Below are 21,291 nucleotides of genomic sequence, written 5' to 3'. Positions count from 1 at the left end.
TGAACACTAAAGGCTTATACAACTGGTTGATTGCTTGCTTTGTTTGATTTTTTCGATTTTTTTTTTACCGAACACGAGCTCCAGGTGCCCCACAGTTTTGAAACATCGTTGTTGCCAAAAAAAGTCGTATATAAAGCGCAGCCCTCGTTTCCTGTGGTACTTCATTAAGCCCCGTTCTGCCAATAAATGGGCGACAATTAATGGATTGCGTGTCAGAAAGTGTTCAAAGGTGCGGGTGTCCTTTCCCCCCCGTAAACGCCTGACTCAAACTCAATCGGAGCGTTTCGCTTAGATTCAGGCAGGGATTTTGGATACATTATGTGATCGGCATATTATATGGGGATTATTAAAAGGATCCGCGTGCGCACGGGGGTGGACGAGAACGAGCTGATGAAAAACCGCCACATATATATCGAGCTGCAGGTGAAATATGTATAGCAAGCCTCATAATGAAAATTCTGCCTTTTCTACGTCCTAAACTAACACCGCTATATAGCAGAATAATTGCAAGCCAAAGTTAATGTCCTCCTCATGTGTGAAATAGGTTAAGTCTGAAATAAATTGAATCCTTTATTCACAATAGGATTTCCTTGAATTATCTAACAAATAGAGATTTGTTCTGCCTCTCGTGACACAGTTAAAAATATAAGCCTTAATCCGCATGTTCTGCTTCAAAGCGAGTGCAACCAATTATTTAGAGTCTACACATGCAGCTAAAAAGTTGGTTTATAATCCTAGAAACTCATTAAAAGTTGATCGGAGGCAGCAGAAACATGTTAGCAACCACACGCAATTTATTATACATATGAACTGACAATGAGTTGTGTTGCGTCAGTTGAGGGTTTTTGTCTGCCGTCTCAGATTTTCGTGTTGTCACTTGCAGTTAAATCGGTTTAAATCAACTTTAAACTTTTAATGTGTTTCTGCGAAGCACAACAACTCTAGCTGCAAGTAGACACTAAGCAATCGGTTGCGGAGCAAGAAGCGGCAATTTAACAGGGGAGGAAATTGCGTTCAGCGACATTTCTGAGATAACATATCTACTGTTCTAGGTCTCTAGCTACCAAACAAAGGAGCAAAGAAAGCGTTTCCGTGAGAGTTTAAAAAAAAATACTGCAAATTATAGATGCTTGGCTTTACTACGGATGTGTCTCTACAATTAGGAAAGCCAGCCTAAGGGATTTTGATTAAAAAAGTTACATTGCAGCATCACACGATTTCGCACAGGAGGGCAGCTTGCTGTTTTTACTATGTTTATTATTAAACGGCATGCTCTCTGCAGTGTTAGCTGCAGAGGAATCTGAATCACCGCGACCGTTGAATGCTCTAATTGCACTACGCACTGCTCCCTGCTCCACAACAACTTTTTCATTTTCAGCACAAAGAAAAGCGCAAAGGAAAAAACTTTTAAATCGATGCGGGAAAAATATGGAAATAAAAAAACGAAGATCTAGAGGGCCAGAGTAATATTATTTCCAAAATCTCATTTTACAAAGTTTGATTGTAATCATAATCATGAAGTTATAAAAGAGAAAAAGTTGTGATAGAAATTTACTTTAAACAAAACGCGAATCGTTGATGCAAAGTTTTATCCTCATGCCCAGCATGAAACCCCAACAAGCTCTAATTTCATGTTTTAATCCTTGGAAATTTCTACCAAATAAGATAAATAAATGAAAAAATTATGCCTCCCTAGCTTATATAACATTATTTGTACTCCTCGTTCAATTTGTCTTGAAACTGGAGGGTCGGAAGACTTAAGAAATCACATTTTTGGTCAATCTTTCGCCCTTTTTGCTGAACCCTGCTTAAATCTAATTTCAACTCTCAGTCCTCGAACGTGAGAAGCATTTTCAATTTGATTCATCCAGGGAAACAACTGAAATTAATTTGAATGGTTGGCTGCAATTATAATTTTATTACCGCCTCTAAAATGTCAATGTGCAAGAATCAAATTAGTTAGATTTAAGATTTTGCCAAATGTCTCGAAAAATTAAATGAATTTTTCGCTAGATTTCGATCTCTCATCGTCAAAATTTATTGTTTCGGTCGGTTATGCAGTTCCTGCTCGTCACTTTTTGCCATTATTCATGTAACTTAATTTTAATCTGACACGAATAAAATAAACAGAGATATACCCTCTTGTCACGATCTATCCAAAAATGTCCTAATAATTCCCTAGATTGTGAAACAAATCGTGATTTTACAGTAGGGACACAATGCTTGATTAGCATGCAAATTTAACTCTCAGAAATTTTGCGAAGTTTTAGTTTTTCCTCAATTATTTAAGTCATAGGCAGAATTTTGCAGTGCTTTAAGCGTGTCTCTGATCGCGTTAATGGTATTACAATTGCACCACAATGAATCTCTAGTCTGCTGTGTAGCTTTTTCTCATCAATTAAGTTGTGCCTTTGTTCCGGTAATTTGAAATGCAGAAATTTCCATTTTCTCAAAATCTTATTTGAAATCAAAAGATACTGATACTCTTAATGACATATTCTGTGCTCGTCAAGTTTTCATTTACAAAGATAAGAATTTCTCTCGGTTTGATGTGACAATAAGCTCATTAACTGTTTGCAAGGGGAGCAGCCTGCGTGAAGATATAATGGAAACCTCACACAATATTGCTAATTAAATTGAACATCGTTGCGTAATGTGAAAAACTTATCAGACGAAAGGTTCAAGGGACTAATCACGCAAACGTGCAATTCGTAAGATTTCTGGAAGCTTGATAACGCCGCATTCAGGGCCTCTCTGATGGGAGATAGATCTTTGAGAAGAGTGATGAGAGATGCAACTTGCAATCGGGTGCAACGCGCTGCGCCGGCAAATTGATTACAGCGCCTTGGCATCACATTAAGAGTTATTTTCGCTCGGCGTTAAATGCGCCATCCAATGCGAAAGGTCATCCGATTGATTGCATTGCAGAAAACACAGTGCCACGCCACGCACGATGCACTCTCTCTCTCTCTCTTTCTCTCTCTCTCGTGCGAGCAAAACAGCTCTTGCACATACTGCACACACACGTCTAATATCGTCAATAGCCGATTTTGTTTGATACGTGGCATGCGATGCCATGAGGCGAGGCTGCAGCTCATCTCTCAGCGGGTCGGAATTGAATAGACGGATCGAATGTTTTTTACTGCGCGTCCTTTTTTTCATTTAGAGCACGGATCATGAAATTTGAAGATTTTTAAGCCACTTAAGGCCGTCTTTTGAACATAAATATCTTACAATCCTGTAAAATTCTATAAAAAACCCCGTCGTTGGAATTTCCTAATTTTAAGCCAATTCTGAAGAAAGTTGAGTAAATTGGATGTTTTATTTTTGCTTTCAAAAACAATAGAATTGTGCTGGAAGTGCGGCAAGCTGCAGGCAATGTTTGCGATCGGAGCTGACATAAAATCTAACGAAATGATTGTATTTATTAGACACCAACGGTGTACAACACATAACGATATTATTATTTTGAAGCGCTTTCTTATACATATTTAGCAGCTTGAAATAAGGTAGTTGTATTATTTTCGCAATTGAGGTAATGATACATGTCTATCCAGACTTTATCGCAGAATTGGCAGAAACATCTAGATGGAAACGTTTGTCCTTACATAAAAGAAAATGATAACCATGGAAAGAGTATCTCGTAAAAAAACACATCGATCTTTACAATGAGGGCTGGAGTACTGTACAAATTGGGGGGTGAAAATTTTGTTTTTTATGCATCATATTATCCGGAAATTCAATATACACAGGCGTATCTGGCAGGGAGAATTTTATCTATAAGTCATTTACAAAATAATCAGTCTCAACTAGCTCATATACAAGTCTTGATTTCATTCTCTTATCGACACATAAGGTTTGTTTTCTTAAAAAATCTTGACTTGGCTCATTCAAGATTATTTAAGTCTTTTAAAGTTAGGTATTTCCAGACAGCTTCAATACCATTATGAGGCAACAGGAGAAATAGCTAAGTCAAATTATTTTTTGGCTGTAACAATATAACTTTTTGACAGATTTTTAATTTTTCCCGTAGCAAATATTGAAGCTTTAACTCTTTTATCAAACATACACCTGCAGTTTGAAAAGTAACTCCGGGATAATTAATTGAAGAGCAGAAATTAATTTTATTAACTCTAATTTGCTATAACGACCGTGACCACCGGCTCTGAATTTCAGGACTTGGCATTTCCTCTCATTTATTGATTCTGGGCAGTAAAATCTTTTAAATTTTCACTTAAAAGTACAATATCATCTGCATACAAAATGCATTTAACGCCAGGGAAATCTTTCATAAAATCGTTAAAATCACTGATAGCAAAAATGAACAGGAAGGGTGACATGCACCCTCCTTGTTTAACCCCATTTGGTTGTAAACAGAAATACCGTCATTAATTATGATATTATTTAATAGAATTAAAAAACATGCAAAGCAAAGGCCATCAGAGTTCCCCTCGAATTGTATTTTAAAATTCGTTTTTTTAATTCATTCACTAGTGTAACGTAAATAACAAAAAGACGCGTAAAATGGGTTTGAGAAACTGACTGCAAATACGCCAAAGAGAGAAGATTCAAAATACTTTATAAAACGTTTAAATCGTGCCAAAAACCGTTTAAAAATCCAAATTCTTCACATCGCGTTTGACGAGCAAGAGCTAATTTGCAAAATGCGAGATACGAAGAAAATGAGGCAAAGAAATCACAGGCGAGAGGGATGAGCCGAATACTTATCTCAACGCCGGCGGCCCGTGCCTTTTTAGGGACTACAGAAGCAATTAAATTATGGAAATTTAAGGACTACAGCTGCGCTCTCGTTTGAAGATATGCCCGATTTAAGCCCTAAAACGCTTTTAATTTTTTTATAAAAGATGTTTTGGCTGAAAAGTTTCAGGAATTCAATTATGGATTGCTCGCAGCGCTATCATTACGCAATTTTCACATTGAGAGTGTGCTCCAAATATTTTTCCTCGAAGCAAAAATTGGAAATTGATCTTGCACGTTCTCATTGTTCACTGAAACTTTATATTTTTTACCCTCACGTTTCTCATTATTAAAAAAATTGTTTAGTTAAAAAACTGAACGAACAAATAAAAAGGTTTATGTATTTCAAACAGAAACCCATTATTATTTGGTTGCCTTCAGGGATTTTTGAAAAAGAAAACACACAAAATCACCAGATTGTTTTACTACATTGGGTTGCGAAAAAAGTCACCCCAGCTGAAAGAAGAGAGGGTGGAACGCTCGACGCCCTTGTATTTTGCGATTGCAGAGAAAATGAGTCGTCGGCAGCAGCAGCAGCAAAACGTGCGCCGAGGAGAAAAGGCAAACAAATTGGGGCAGGATGAGTCTTTTTGCCCTGTTGCGTTATCAGCGTTTATTCTTCGCGGCGGCTTCTGCTGCACGGGTGTTGGCCGGAGTAAAATGGGGATGAATGTAAATGCACATACATATACATGTGCACCGGCGGCCGTAAAATGAACCGAATTGCGAGCAGAGGCAGGAAAAATGCGCGCAACAGCAGCCCTTTCTCTTCTGCAGCCTGCGCTCTCACTGCGCAAAATTATCCTCGCGTTTTCTTTTTGAATTAAACAATCCATCATTTGCAAAACTGCTGAATGGCTGGAAAAGACGGAAAATTTCAACTTGAAATCTAAAAATAAGGAAAATGCTAAAAAATATTATTTTCGAGAAAATCGGCTCAAAAATTTGCAAAATTCGCACACCATCGTGACGAGAGGGATCGAGAAGGTTCGAGAAATTTGGTAAACTCTGAGTTTTAACTGATTTGAGATTTAAAATGTTGCTAAATTTCTCTAACAGTTAATTTAATTGACTACTTGCTATAATCAACAAAGGAAAATGCGTTCTGCAAAGAAAAATACCCTAAGAAAAGCTTTGCAAAACTACTACTGTATAATTTTTGTACGCCTAAAATGCTCTTAATATTTTTTATTCTACAAAAGAAACAAAAAGGATTGGACTCACAATTAGGGTGCGCAGATTAAAAATGAGCATGGCTGTTTTATTTAATCTTGCTTTTGTTTGCCTTCATCCCTTTTTGTTATGCAAACATCGTCGTTAATATCTAAATGAGGCACGGCTTTTATTCTGTTTTTATTTATAAAATTTACTTTGTGTTTTCAAACTACTTTTACGTGATCAAGAGGATGCCTTTTTCTCACTATATTTACGCCAGAGTGATGCACGTGAGAACGAACATATGTGAATAAATCATGGAGATCTCGTTTCCAATAACACTTGAGAAACTTCTTGGAAAGTAGCAAACTGTAAATAAAACCGAGAAAACTCTCCTGAATGGCTAAAGATCCGCAGAAGCTGGAATCGACGCAGCTGCCAAAATTAGAACAGAGGGAAATTGATGTCACTAATGATTTCTGATTAATCTCCGTTCACCGGATGCACCAGACCAGAGTCTTCAGATTTGGTGACGACAGGATGAAATGTTGATTTATGAAAGTGATTTTGACGCACGTCAATCTATAAAATGGAATATTTTTTACCACTATTTGCAAATAACGTTTGAGGTTTTCGTTTAATGAAATCTAAAATTAATTTTCAGAGCGATGCATTCTCAGCGGGAGGGAGGAAAATGTGTACTACGGCTTTTCCTCGCCATGCAGCAGCGATTGCGAAGACTACGTCACTTGCAGGTTCCAAGCGACGCCTGAATGTGAACAAAGACTTCCTTGCAGTGAGTATATCCCGCGCACTTCTCGCGACCACTTCCCTCCCTCGCGGAAGGTCGGCCTTTTTTAATTTGCCGCTGTTGCTGAGGTTCGGCACGTGACGGAAATTGGCTCCGAAAAGAATGGCACGCGTACTCCGTCGGATTTTGAGCAGCTCGAAAAAAGAAACGGCAGAGCCAACGCATTTTCTTCCTTTCCACTGAACGCAGGACTGTCGGGACTCTCGAGTTTTTTTTATTCTGACGCGTGCGAAAATCCAATTATGCGCTTGCCAGCGACTTGGCTGCGATGCCGATGAAAGCAAGAGAGCGACAATGTTTATTTTTTGACATAATCGAGATGAAAACCTTTTGAACTTTTTAGTAATTCTTCAGGAGAGTAAAATAAATAAATGGAAAATATATACGAGTTGGCAGGTACTGTTGTCGAGAAATAATATTGTTAGGAAACAACAATATTATATATGTGTATATAAACTGATTCTTGTTTCGCTCAACGAGCTTTGCAAAAAGGTTGCCAACTTATATTGTCACTTCTAATTGGTTTTTTTTCGAAATTTGCAAGAGTAAAAGAACTTTCTGAAAATGTGGTTCCATTTTCTAAAGAAAATATGGCCTAAATCAGCTTCTTTCCGTCTAAAAATAGTATATTTAAAAAAAACGGCCGTTTCAAATTCTTATCCAACAAATCGTCCTGGTCCCGGTATATCGTTAGAGAGGAATGATACTGCAAAAGCCTGGAAAATGCTTGTTGCCAATGCATAAACTCGTCCCTTATGATTCAGTTAAAGCCTAAATTGACCTAAGAAACACTGTAATTTTGTGAGAAAATTGGCTGGAAAGTTAGCGTGCTTTTCAAATGGCAATGGCTGTCTCCTTACTTGAAATCCGATTTAATTTCAAAACCAAGAGATCCCCAATAAGTGGCAAACACCGTTGGACAGATCTCGACGAGAGGAATCGGAATATGCCAAGAAAAAATTTTCAAGCACTGTACATTTTGGAGAAAATTGGCAAAATTTGAATTTTTCTTGTAGGAAGGGCGGTTTTTTATTATTGCAAATTGTTGAACAAATTGTTTATCAATCAATTGTTTATGGCATCCAACAATTCAAATAATTTTCAATTGTTGCCCAGTATCATTCCACTTTAAATAAACACCCAAATTTTCACTGTTGACCTTTTCTTGCAACAAGGAAATTCGCGTTTGGTTGTTGAAAGTTGCGCAATTTTACCGGGACCAGGACGAAATCAAGCATAATACATTTTCTATTCATAAATTTTATTGCCCAAACGATTCGTACGAAACCGATTCGAGAATTGATTTGCATGCTACTCATAAATTCCCACCGGCCCGCGCTTTATGCACATATTTTTTAACCTAACGTTCCGCGCCTTGAAGGTCAACTTGGAAATTCAAATCCCTTTCAATTTTAGCTGGCCAATGAAGTTTGTCTGCTAAAGAAACCCTCCGGTGGGATATAGAGGAGAACTTTCAACCGCAAGCTCACTCCAAGTTTGCAAATTCCTGAAAATTAACCGCTCGGCAAACTCGAATAAGTTCGTTATTATGCATTTTATGTCCAACAGTCCAACCGCCCGCCTGCGTTTGTGTTATTCTTTGGACGCACGATGCAATCTGCCCAGTGTGCATCGCGCATACGAATCCGCGCTCCGAAAATAAATTAATCATGGTGTCCGCGCCGTTTTCCGTTTTCCGCTCTAATTACACGAGTTCTCGCCAACAGAGTGTAATGCTGAAAAACGGAAAAACGTGCCTGAAATAAGCAGGGATAATGAGCGTGTGTATGCTACAACTCTTCATCAACCTAATTCTGCCGGCTCTCGTCGTTGTCGCCGCGTTATGCGAAAACCGCTTGTTTATTTCATTGTTTTTGCAAACAGCCGTGCGATATGCTATTTAACTGTCGCCTCCACCCCCCGTCCACCCCCCGTCCACCCACCCACCCACCCCCGCCGCCTGCTGGGAACTGGGAACTGCCGCTTTTTTAACCGAGTGGTCGTTTCGGACCGGTCTTGATTAAACGATGTTTAGGAACACAATTTCTAGCTCACGACCGCATTCAGGTCACGTCTCATTTAAAATAATTTGCTCCCTTTGACGCCGCACGCCACCCCTTCTCGCCCCTTTGCTACCCACAAGTTAAACTTCTGCAAAGTCGACGTGCGCTTTCAAAGCCATGCTCAAACTTTTGGACCAAAAATACCTTTTCTTGATCTCTCTTTGAGCGGATTATAGCTTGTGCGTGCTCTTTTGTTCTATCTGTTTTGGAAAGGTTTTATTCAAAATCGCGTGTTTAATGTTTGCCGAATCATTTGAACTTGCAAGGAACGTGTCAGGATGAATTATCGCTTGTTTCAGCGATGTGGAATAAATCCCCTGGGGAAATTTTCAATTCGGTGCGGTTTTAGAGACAAAAGTCATGCATTCCCATCGGAGAAAACACTTTGTTGGAATTGTTTTTGCATCGGATTTTTTGCTCAGTCATGAATAATTTTAAGAGACACTATTGATCAAAATCGTGTTGAATCACCCTCTACCTGTGTCCAAAAAATAGTGTAAAATGTTCAAATTCGAGATGTGATAGGACATAAAAATTGCGACGGTTTAAATTATTCACTTTACGACTCTGCCAATATAGGGGATGAGGGGTGAGCACCCCAAAATCCATTCTGCCTACCAGGGGAATTCAAGCCAAGTCAAACAGTGTGCAGTTTTAGCATTTCTGACGCTTAGAACTCGAGATTTGGCGCTCACTACGCCTGCAAGAATTTGTGTTTTTCTAGATTTAATATTGAATTTCTTAAAATACCACCTTGAAAATTTTACACAAGTTCACTCGTACCCCGAAACCTTTTTTGAGGGTCATCTCTGATTTTTCAGGCTATCAAAATCCCAAAAAAACACCCGGAAATGTTCGAAAATGAGCATTAACCGATGACATTAAATTTTTGTTCATTCAGTCGAGCTTGTCGAGAAGAGTTCAACACATAACTAGGCTTTTAAATTGCACCTACTCAATGAGTTATCAAATTTCACCCACATAAGGAACACTAATTGTATTTTAAATAAAATATTAAAACGTTTAGCCATTTTTTGAAGCTCTTGAGTCCAAAATAACTTTCAAACCGAAAGATTTCGACCACTAAGCTAACAACTAGCTACGTAAAGCCAATGTAAAATCCGTGCACGTCCCTTTTAAGGTGCTCCCGCAAACGATGGCTGGATTGATACAGGGCAATAACAATTGAAAATCATTGGAATTGTTGGGTAAAATAAGCTGCTGATTAAATTTTGTGTTTTTCTCCTACAAAATGCAGTGGCCAAAAGAAGGCATTTGCTTCAATTAAAATATCTTAAAAATTTCCAGCACTTGACCATATTTTCTTGTAGGATTTTTATTCTCGTCGAGATCTATCCAACGGCGCATGAAACTCTTTTAGAAAGCTATTTGTAACGAAATAAAATAAAATTTAAAGTAGGGAAATAGTCCCCGCCATTTGAAAAGCAAACATGCTAACTTTGCAGCCACTTTTCTCAAAAATTTAGGTCAATTCAGGCTTTCACTGAATCTTAAAAGATTTGGTTTATGCATTGGCAACAAGCATTTTCCTCATCAAAACATTACATTTCCGCTTTAATTAATGCAGGAAGAGTTGAGCCGGATAAAAAGCTAAAAAATTGAAGTGTTGTGTTATCGTTGTTGATTTTCAGATAAGATAAATTTTGCCAATATTTTTTGCGACGAGGATTTTATTTTTAAGATAAATAATATTAAGTTGTCATCGAACCAACACAAATAATCCTTTTAAGCTTGAGGGGCAATTTTAGGAAAAAATAGGCGTCCGGATTTTTTTAACGAAAATATTATCAAATCTTTCCACCCATTTTTAATTAGCGGGAATGCGTGTGAACGTTGATAAAAAAGCATTTGGACGAGAACGTTTCCGTTTGAAATTGATATGCGAATAAACTTTTTTGCTTGCTGATTATGAATTTCTTTCGAAGTTAGCAACTTTTTGCACAACTTTTAGATCCTTTCATGACTTAAGTTACGATTGGTAAGGGGCGAGAGGGGGGTGTTCGTTCATTCGAGTCGTAAAGTGTCAGTAAAAAAAATTGATCAATGCGGAGGTGGGAAACGCGCGCGCGACACTACTTGTTTGCGAAGCGTGCCATTCACGAGCCGTTGGAGTCATCTGGTGCTCGACGAGGGTGACTCGAGAAGAGCGCCGGGCCGGAGCGCCACCGCGAGCCACCGCGAAAGCTGCTGACACCGCGCAGCATCCACTCGCTGGAGCCGCTCCAATCAATAACGCACACCCTCCACCCACGTCTTCAATGCTTTTGGACCAGATTCAGCGAGCCTCGACAAAGAGCACGATGATTGATTTTAATTATTATAATTGAGATTTTTGTTTTGGAAATATTTTTTTTTTGTTTTGTTTTGTAACACCGCGATGTTGGTCTCGAATTAAATGGGTGGAGTGCGGGGGCACGCGTTGGGCGGGCGAGTGGCGTACGCGTCACATGAATCGTGCCGCGAACACGTATAGAACGGCGCACCGGAGCAAGGTTCTGCAGCCTCCCGCCAGACCTCTCTAGTGCTGCATCTCTCTGCTCGGCCGTGTGTGTATGTGTGTGTGTGTGTGACGACGGAGCGGGCCCGAGTGTGTGTCTTGGCATTTTGACAGGCCGAGTGTCGGGCGAAAAATCGGGCCGACCCTTGCGAAAAAAGGCGAACCGAGCAGTGCTCTTGGGCGGAATGGAGCCGGCGGCTGCGGCCGCGGCGGCTGCGTCCGGTGCCGCGTCTCGACCCGGGCCGAACCTCAGCTAACCGCTACTCGCTACTCGCTTTCCGTGCGCTTTTCCCCGACGCGGCGAAATATGCGTCGACACCGAATCTCGGCCGTGGTGGCCATCCTCGTGGCGGCGACCGGCGCCTCGCTGGCCGCCGTCGGCGGCCCGCAGCATCGCAGCGCGGCGGGCAACGTCGCCCTGAGGACGGCGCCGCAGGCTCAACCTTCCTCTAATTCAGGTACGGCGTGCGACTTCGAGCGGCCCTGCTCGTGGCAGTGGAAGAACAACACCACTCCGCCGGGCTTCAACGTCGTCTCCGGCAAGCTGGTCAACAACTCGTTCCACAGCGCGCCCCTGGGCAACTACACGGGACCCCTCGCCGACTCGAACGGCAGCGACGGAGGTGAGTTCTTTAATTTATTCTTTTATTCGCGCGCCACCCGCCACCTGACCTTTGGCATTCGCCAGGTCACTCCTAATTATGCTGCGGTTGGTTTTATCTCGGCTTCGGCTGGACGGCAATAATTATAGTTAGACACATTTAGGACCTGCGCGCTCCTTGATAAAAATTTATTTTCGGCCGGGCAACGCGGTGAATCCATCCGTTTCTCATTTCCACTGCCAAAAGGCGAAAATTTTGTTTGATCAAACGTGCTCGCTGCCTGCGACACGCAGTGTCGGGATGCTGCATTGTCATTTTCGACATTTCTCGATGTCCGCGCGCCCATTCGGGGCCTGCTTTTGTGTTTCGTTTGCTTACGCAAGATTATCTCTCTTTCTTTCTTTCTTTCTCTCTCTCTTCGGCCGCAGTTTAAGTTGATTGTTGCAATTCAGCGAGAGGAGAGAGTGAGAGCGGTGCGTGCATGGTGCGTACCCGCCCGTCGCGACCCAGAGATATTGATCCCGGTGAGCGCACCCTCTTCCCGCATCCCACGCTCTCCTCGGCACTATTGCGCCCCCGTATCTCTTACCCTTGCTACAAGTGGCCATTATTATCTAATTCGACCTTGAGTGTAAGCAAAACGCCAGTCGGTGGCCATGTCTCGAATTTTGCCCCAATCCGGGAAAACCAAACTCCCGATGCACCCAAGAGCCCGGATTTCTCGAGAAACACCAGCCTGAAACACACGCGCGCAGCTTCCATTTTATCAGGTGTATGGTGGACCGAAATAATATTCCGTCTTGGCAACAAAAAGAGAAAATTATTGGAATAAAATTATACGAAATTATTTGTAAATCCTGATCTTTGTGTCAAAGTATGCAACCTGCGCAGCACCTGAGCTAAGCAGGTAGCTTTTCTTTTAATAAGAAAGAGCAAAATTTTACAGAAGCAAACAAACTTCACCAAAAAATAATTTAAACTGTTGAGTGTTTTTTTTTAATTTAAATTGCTGTGGTAGACTTGCGTGTCTTTACTCAAACATTGTTTATCGCGTACTATCTCGTCCACGTGCGAAGGTAGTATACATATAAATGCTATCATCAACAAAGTTGATTTTGTGGGAGACGATATAGCAGCAGCGTCAAGGTTTCTTTCCTTCCTTGCAAGCCGTAAATGAGAATTCTCCGCCTCGGTCTGATTTCAGGACACTTCCTGTTCGTGCTGATAACAGAGGCGCATCCAGCGAGCCAGCGCGAGGTGCACCTCACGAGTCCCAAGTTCATGGGCTCTGGGGACCAGTGCAAACTCGAGTTTCATGCTTCCATGGGCCGCATGCTCAACGGCAGCCTCAAAATCGTGATCGAAACGGTCAACCGCACCTCTTGGATCGTCTCGGATAAGCCATGCGATGACTTGAACATGTGAGTTTGACGGAAGAAGAGTGACCAAAAAAATCGTGAATTAATTACTTCTCAGGTGGAAGCACTTCAGCATCAACCTGGGGCGCATCAGTCAGGAATTTCAAGTGCTGATCGAGGTGACTCCCGGCAAAAAGACGCCCGCGTACTTCGCGATTGACAACCTCAAGTTCGTCGACTGCTTCAGAAGTGAGTCTCGTCAGATATCGGCTCGAGCCGTACAAAACAGCAATTTTTACCGTTTTGCAGCGTTCGGCGAGCGCAAGGAGTGCACGGGGTTGGAGTTCAGATGCTCCAACGAGGTGTGCATCGATCGCAGCCGCCTCTGCGATCTCGTCAAGGACTGCCCTGAGGGCGAAGACGAAGAGTTTGATTGCGGTAAACTTCTTATTTGCCAATATGTCTACATTGATTTTTGTGTAAATTTCTTGAGGTTTTGATGAAATTTAATGTTTGAAACAGCGGGGGCCAGATTCGTGCGACGCGCAGATATGGCGTCAAAAACGGTCACGTGAAAATACACGAAAAGAACCAAGTTTTGGTCAATTTTGTGACATAATTTGCATTACTTGTACTAATTGTGTCTTTTGGATCGTAAAAACAAACTCTTGACACTTGTATGTCAATCCAAAGAGAGCTCTTGGATCTGCGCAATGCGAACCAATTTTATCGCATATCTGGACCCCGCTGGTTTAAAGCAAATTGTAGACTATATGTAATTAAATTTTCCTCGCGTACAGATAAAGTTCCGACGAACAGCCGGTGCAACTTTGAGAACGGTTGGTGCGGCTGGCGGAACGTGGGCAACAAGGAACTCAACTGGACCAGGCACAGCGGCAAAACGCCGACGAACCTGACCGGGCCGAGCGTTGACCACACGTACGGCAACGCAACAGGTACGTGTGTCCGCCGAGGACGCGAGAGTGAAAAAGCGTGAATCAACCGAAATGGTTATTTGTTCGCAGGCAACTACCTGTTCGTGGACATGTCCAAGGTGAAGCACCTGGGCGCGACTGCCATCGTGGAGAGCGACGTGTTCCGCGCGCCGCCCAAGTACCACTCCAACATTCACTCGCCTTACTTCAACTCGTGTCAGGTGAGTTGTTCTTTTGATCTGCTCGTCTAGCGGCTCTTTCAGTCTCTCGCGACGGCGATCACACCAAATACACTTCTTGCAAGCGATGGCACTCGAGCCAGATTAGCTTAGATAGACATATGCACCTGTTGTACCACCTCAATCGTCGGCCTTTCAAAACGATCTTTGTGATTTTTTTGGTGCTGTTTCACTCGAAAAGATTCGGTCCGTTTTATCGCAACCCTGGCCGATTAATAAAAAAACCCAAGCAATGAGCACGACCCCTGCAAATTGCAGATCCGATTCCACTTCCACATGTATGGTCCGCACAGTGGCGCATTAGCCTTGTTTTTGGTCGATGTGCAAAGCCACCAGCGAATCCACGAGGCCAGGTGGTACTCTTACGGGGACCGCGGTGACAAGTGGATCCGCGGCATCTACAACCTCAGCCTCAACGTCGAAAAAAGGTGAGAAGCTCACTCACTCCCACTCACACACAACATGACGTCTCATTTCAATTTAATTTTTTTTCACATGAAAACTGAATTAACTTCAACTGAATTAATGTGTTTGTTCTTCAGATACGCGATTCAATTTGAAGCAAGAAGAGGGTATTCGTCGAAAGGCGACATTGCCATCGACGACATCTCCATGAGTCCCGAATGCTTCGGTTTAGGTAGGATTTTTTCATCCAGGTTAATGTCCGCCAGAAAAGTGCACGTGTCGCATTTTCAGGTGTGCCGCCGAACGAGACGGAAAACTACAATTACTGGGACGAGAACTACATGGGTGAGTGGATCTTCTCGAAACTTAGATACACGCGGAAACAAACTGCCCGCCTAATGAACACTGAAAAGATTTAAACTGGTCTCAAGACGAGTCTGACGGTGGCAAATTGAACACAATTCGCGAGCGCTAGAATGAGGCATTTGCTTGCGGCGGCGGCGGTGGCAAATCCGGGCCTATTAAATCACGCCAATTGAAGCGCGCGCGCCCGAGGCAAGAAGAAAAAAAACAGCACAAAGCATGCGTGCGTCTCTTTCCATTCTCTGTTAACCGGCCTGGCCGTTTCTATAAATACAACATTTTGGTCCGCCTCATGACGGCGGTGTTTAATAAGTCAGTCGAGTGCCTGCCGCGCGCGATGTTTGTGCGCACTTAATGACGCAAGGAGCAAATTCATTGTCAGTCGAGAAAAACGCGCCCCCCCCCCCCTAACCCAACCCGGCACTTCTTCTTTTTCGCTGTTTGTTTCACTTTAATATTCGCAAATTTTGGCACCACTTGCCGGCCACTGGCGGTCTGTGCCGAACAAAAATACAATTAGGCTTCGCCGACGATAAAATAAGCGCTCAGCCACGCGCACCGCTCGCCTAGCTGTCTGTGCGAATCTCAACACGCCGGTTAAATTAAATTTGCCTCTCGATGTAAAAGACACGAAATTAAACTCGAGCTACTATTTTAAATGATGATTTGAAACAATCGATACGTACTAAACCTCGCCGTTTTTTATTTAAAATTTCAGAACCGACGCAGCCGACGACGGAACACGAGGACTTTTCCAACCAAACATGTAAAATAATCTTTTTAATTACTTTGTCCTACATTTTTCACTGACAATGCCAAACACTACTCTAGACTACCAATTCGGCACGTGCGGCAACTCTGGCAGGATGGGCCCTTCGCCGGAACAGTGCGAGTTTTCGTACAACGCCACCAGCACCAACGTCACTGTCCTCACCGAGCCGCCGCTTTCTGGCGTGCAAAAGTGGGTTGCGCCCCACGAAGGATATTACACGTAACTCGCCGATTGAGCAAAAGAGCGAGCAGAAATTTAAATCATGCATTTCTCAGAATAATCGCCAAGGGCGCGAGCGGAGGTCGCGGCAGCTCAGGCCAAGGCATCAGCCGCGGAGCCGTCGTGCGGGCCGTCGCCGAGCTGCGCAAGGGCGAGGCCCTCTACATTCTAGTCGGCCAGCAAGGCAGCCGAGCCCTTTGCAAGGACGTAGGTTTTTTTTGTGTTTACCAAAATTTCCAACAAGTATTAAAATAAAAAAGATGTGTAAAACCCCACAAAAATGTCTCCTGATGATATATATTAATAAAAAATCGGATCCGCAGGGTCGTCTGCCGCACGGTGGCAGTTGCAACGCTCCTCGTCTTCCTTACAAGTCCTCCTCTGTACCCGCCAGAGATGCGGTCAGGGAGGTTAGAAATATGACCGTGATCGGAGGAGGCGGAGGAGGTGGCGGAGCGACCTTCATATTCACGGTGAGATTATTGCTTCATGAAATCGGGTTTTTTTAAAATGGCGATTTTTAGATTGGTCGAAAAAACAGACAAAAAATGCCGTTGATTGTGGCGGGCGGAGGCGGAGGCATCAGCCACGGCCAGGACCTGATGGTGGCCCAGCTGCAGCACGGCCAGGGATTCAATCTGTCGATGGGCAACTCGAGCGGAATGGAGTACGGCCTACACCCCGCTGGTGCGTACAAAAAGCGCCCGCCTGGTATAAGTGGCGACTGACGAGAGCTAATTGCGCAGGGGCTGGAGGTGGTTGGCAGAGCAACTCCGACAGTCATTCGGCAGTTCGCGGAACGGCCTTTCTAGATGGAGCTTTCGGCGGCGAGACTTGCTCAAGTACCATGCCAGTGGGCGCCGGCGGATTCGGAGGCGGTGGCGGAGGATGCACAGCTGGAGGCGGTGGAGGCGGCTTCGCTGGTAAGCACTTTGTGATGTGATGAAGAAAAAAATGCAATTTCTGCAAAATGCTGGTGATCAGGCGGAGACACGTGGTCGGATAGACGACGTAGCGGGCGCGGTGGAAGCTCGATGGCGCGTCAGAACTTGTTGTTGGCCAAAGCCTCGTTCACAAACTCGGACGGCGACGGCTCTGTCGTGATAATTCCCTCTTTGGACAACGCGTGCCACTGCGACTACAGGTGCGTCGCCCTGGACGAGTACAGGCACGAGACCAAGTGCATTTGTCCGCCAGGCTGGTTCCTCAGCAACGACAGCGTCTCCTGCATCCGTGAGTGCTCTGAGATGATTTTGTTTTTGGCGCTTAAATTTTTTTTTAAAAGCTCTGAAAGAGAAGCCAAGCATCTTTGCCCACGGTTGGATGTTCAACTTGTTCGTCGGTCTCGGTGCATTTGGTTTATGCTTAGGAGCCACGGCCTTGGTCATGTGTAAGTCGAGCAATTATAGATGGTCCCCGGAGGATGCGACGAATAATTGATTTTGCTCCCGCAGACACGAGGTACCAGAAGAGAAAGTCGGCCGTGATGAGGAGGAAATTGCTCAGCGGACCCGACTTCCAATTAAGCCGACTTAGGGCTGCCTCCGGCGGCATGATGACCGAGTATAATCCGAATTACGAGTTCGGAGGTGGAACATACACCATTCAGGATCTCAAGGAAATTCCGCGCGAAAACTTGAGACTCGTGACGTAAGTCCAATTTCCTGCTGCAAATAAACGATCCCGCTCTGACCCCGCATTTGCCTCGCAGGCCGCTCGGCCAGGGTGCTTTCGGCGAGGTTTACAAAGGCTTTTACAAAAACAGAGTCACCGACGCCGTGGAAATGCCAGTAGCCGTGAAGGTGAGTGTTTTTTATGTTTTTTTTTACCGCCGCCTTTGTCATGCCAGCGCTTTGCCTTTACACAGACGCTGCCGGAGCTGTCGACGAATCAAGCGGAAATGGATTTTTTGATGGAGGCTTTGATCATGAGCAAGTTCAATCACCCAAACATTGTGCACTTCATCGGCGTCTGCTTCGACAACCACCCCCGTTTCATTGTCCTGGAGCTGCTCGCGGGCGGCGATTTGAAAAACTTTTTAAGGGAATCTCGGCCCAAGCCAGTGAGTGCCCTCGCATAAACTCTCCGTTTGCATCACCGTTCTGACACGCATTCACAGGAACGACCCAGCACTTTGACTATGAAAGATCTCCTCGTGTGCGCCGTGGACGTGGCCAAAGGGTGTAAATACATGGAGGACAACCACTTCATCCACCGAGACATTGCGTCAAGAAATTGCTTGCTGACTTCCAAAGGTCCTGGTCGTGTTGTAAAAATCGCAGATTTTGGCATGGCGCGTGATATTTACAGGTAAAATAATCAGTCTTTAATCAAAATATTCGATCGAGCGCAATATTTTCCTCTGCCAGGGCTGACTATTATAGAAAAGGTGGCAAGGCGATGCTGCCTGTAAAGTGGATGCCTCCGGAAGCATTCCTTGACGGAATTTTCACCTCAAAAACGGACGTCTGGTCGTTCGGCGTCCTGCTGTGGGAGGTGATGTCCCTGGGCTACATGCCGTACACAGGTCGAGGGAACCAGGAGGTGATGCAGCTAGTGACTGACGGGGGCCGCCTCGAGCCCCCCAACGGGTGCCCGGCCCCCGTCTACGGTCTGATGACCCAGTGCTGGCACCCCATTCCTGACGACAGGCCTAATTTCTCAACAATCCTCGAAAGGATCGGGTACTGCATGCAGGTACGGTGTTTTTTTAATTATTATTTAAATTTCTATTTGACACTCGTTAATTATTCAGGACCCGGACGTGGTGAACGCGCCGCTGCCCGTGTTCCACAGACCTCCGTCGACGGAGAGGGACACGACGGTGATGCGGCCGCCTGCCCACGAAGCCACGCTGCTCCACCTTCAGAAAGGACCTGGCGGCGAATTCTTGGTGCCATTGGACACGGTCGAGATGCACGCATCTCCCTCCGGAGGCAGTGCTGAGCACTTGCTTGGTGAGTTGCAGTTTCCATGCGCGCCTACTGCACGGAGTGTTGCTTTTATTGCACTGTTTTTCGTTGCAGGAAATCACAATCGGCTTCAGTTATCCATATTTCACTATGATTTTTGATTTGGACTTGTCTTTATTTAAGTTTTGGTTTGAAAGGTAAATTATTGAATTATTATTTTTATTTATAAGTAAATTAAACTTCTGTTTTTTATTCTTTTGGTTGGGAATTTATGGCGTTTTTTTAATTAAGCATCAAAGGAAAACGAATTATGCAATTTTAGAGCTTTTGAGCTACTTTTCAAGTCTTCAATTCGTTCAAAATCTAAATATCGCTCTTTAAAATCCCGATTTATAGATTATATTTCAATTTTTCAAACATAGGAAAGATGGTTAGATAAATTCCTAGCCGCTTTTTGGTCGCTTCTAGTTTTGAAGGCAAAAATTAACGATTTTTTTAGCAAATTAATGTCCTGCTCAAATTTTAATAAGTGATTTGATTTTTAATTTGATATTTTAATGGCCTTGTTGGGCGTCTTAATCAGTTTTTGAGCTTTACAGAGTCGGAGAAAATTGATTTATGTAAGGATTTTAATTATATCCCCTGAATTTGGCATCCAAATTGGTCCCATAAAAGATTAAAAACGTCAGAAAATCCCAACTTTCTGGCTAAAACTGAGCTCATTTAAAATTTACAGCACTTTCGCATCTATATAAAGCCTTGTTTCTGTCACTTTCTTTGACATGGCAAATGATTTTAAATATTTACCAGCCTTCCGGCTGTGCTTTTTTAAAAATGGCGCGTACTTTGCCGCAGGATCAGGTGCGTACGGCCTTACGAACAGCAACAGCTTCGAGACGAGCTTCTCGCGCGACGCGACCAACTACAACAGCGAGGACGAGGGCGAGTTGGACTACGAGGAGGCGATCAAGTCGAGCAACCGCAGTTTGCTGTCGCCGCGGCACCTGCAGCACAACCATCGGCACCACAACGAGCTGCCGCCGCTGTCGGCGGCGCCCGCGCCGCCCTCGTCGGACGCCGAGGTGCCCGTCGGTATACCGTCCATGTCCAGCAGCCTGGACAGCCTGGACAACGCGGCCAACAACAACCTGTCGTCGTGCGGCTCGATGCACGAGGCCGCCATGGACCTGTACGTCAAGTGCAAGCTGCCGCTGCAAACGTCGCTGTCGCTCGACCCGTCGACCCTGTCGCGCACGCACAGCCACATAGTATTACCCCCGCCCATCCAGTACGCGAACGTGTCCCCGAACAGCGGCGGCAGCAGCTCCGAGCAGCTGCAGGTCACGCCCGAGCACCGCAAACCGTACTCGGTGCAGACGACGCCCAAACCGAGAAGGCTGCTTAAGGATAATGAAATCAGCTGCTAATCGAGGTCAAGGTGAGAGCGAGTTGAAACACACACACAAAAAAAGAAACCCTAAAAATGAATTTTCTTGTACTGTGAGTGCAGGCACTGAGACTGGTATTGTATACATACATATATATATTTAAAAAAGAGCAAACAAGAGTTATTTAACTATATTAAGTAAGGGCTTACCTGAATGAATGGCTCACATGTGAACGCAAACAAAGACACACAAACACACACACCACACACACACTCACTCAAAAGAAATAGCTGGAAACACTCGATGAACTTCAAAGCAGGACCGCCGGGATCGTAATCGACCATTGCTTTTATTATGTGCGCATTCTTTGAATGGACAAAAAAACCAAATTTTAAAGATGGACTGTATTTGTAGCTTCTTGAGAACGATTGGCATTTTGAGTTTCATTTTTGAAAGGCTAAATTTTTTACACAACGGGGCAAATCTGCATTTTTCCTTATCGTTAAATAATAATATTGCGTTGTTATCAAATTTTTAGCATGACAGTGTGACGGATAGAACAGAAAATGTACGTTTTATAGAGGCTTGTAAGACAGACACACATGTTGTTTTAACATTTTTAACCACGCGAGTACATTTTCTAGTCATCCGCGACTTTTACGTTCGCAAGCAAGGCCACGGGTAGTTCTCTAGTTGGATGACAACCAGTGCAACTAATGATCTCATAAATAAGTAATTTTAATTCTTGATTGGTTCATATATATAACCCTTTGACCCGCGAACACACGCAGCC

At 43.7% G+C, this 21,291-nt stretch overlaps 1 protein-coding gene across 3 annotated transcripts in view; it reads left to right on the top strand.

Annotated features, from left to right (window-relative positions):
• Alk (Anaplastic lymphoma kinase) overlaps positions 1-20,565 on the top strand; it is a 30,129-nt gene extending 9,564 nt beyond the window's left edge. Inside the window, exons 2-27 of one of the 3 annotated variants that reach the window (XM_065487851.1) lie at positions 6,578-6,709; positions 11,764-11,928; positions 13,112-13,328; positions 13,384-13,514; positions 13,575-13,703; positions 14,066-14,221; positions 14,291-14,421; positions 14,698-14,867; positions 14,982-15,076; positions 15,136-15,189; positions 15,926-15,973; positions 16,039-16,198; positions 16,255-16,405; positions 16,522-16,671; positions 16,723-16,885; positions 16,945-17,121; positions 17,183-17,431; positions 17,484-17,588; positions 17,653-17,848; positions 17,910-18,000; positions 18,066-18,260; positions 18,318-18,508; positions 18,568-18,895; positions 18,954-19,155; positions 19,225-19,307; positions 19,966-20,096. In XM_065487851.1, the coding sequence (XP_065343923.1) occupies positions 6,578-6,709; positions 11,764-11,928; positions 13,112-13,328; positions 13,384-13,514; positions 13,575-13,703; positions 14,066-14,221; positions 14,291-14,421; positions 14,698-14,867; positions 14,982-15,076; positions 15,136-15,189; positions 15,926-15,973; positions 16,039-16,198; positions 16,255-16,405; positions 16,522-16,671; positions 16,723-16,885; positions 16,945-17,121; positions 17,183-17,431; positions 17,484-17,588; positions 17,653-17,848; positions 17,910-18,000; positions 18,066-18,260; positions 18,318-18,508; positions 18,568-18,895; positions 18,954-19,155; positions 19,225-19,271 (3,833 nt within the window). In that variant the 3' untranslated portion in view covers positions 19,272-19,307; positions 19,966-20,096. Of the gene's footprint in view, positions 1-6,577; positions 6,710-11,763; positions 11,929-13,111; positions 13,329-13,383; positions 13,515-13,574; positions 13,704-14,065; positions 14,222-14,290; positions 14,422-14,697; positions 14,868-14,981; positions 15,077-15,135; positions 15,190-15,925; positions 15,974-16,038; positions 16,199-16,254; positions 16,406-16,521; positions 16,672-16,722; positions 16,886-16,944; positions 17,122-17,182; positions 17,432-17,483; positions 17,589-17,652; positions 17,849-17,909; positions 18,001-18,065; positions 18,261-18,317; positions 18,509-18,567; positions 18,896-18,953; positions 19,156-19,224; positions 19,308-19,965 lie in introns of all 3 variants that reach the window. The other 2 variants (XM_065487850.1, XM_065487849.1) reach the window with 2 other exon arrangements.
• Positions 20,566-21,291: the final 726 nt, after the last annotated feature.

Source organism: Cloeon dipterum, chromosome 4 (genome assembly GCF_949628265.1).
Source record: "Cloeon dipterum chromosome 4, ieCloDipt1.1, whole genome shotgun sequence".
In the NCBI taxonomy this organism is placed as follows: Eukaryota; Metazoa; Arthropoda; class Insecta; order Ephemeroptera; family Baetidae; genus Cloeon; species Cloeon dipterum.
The sequence above is the reverse complement of the archived record's forward strand: the minus strand, read 5'-3'. Positions and strand labels throughout refer to the sequence as shown.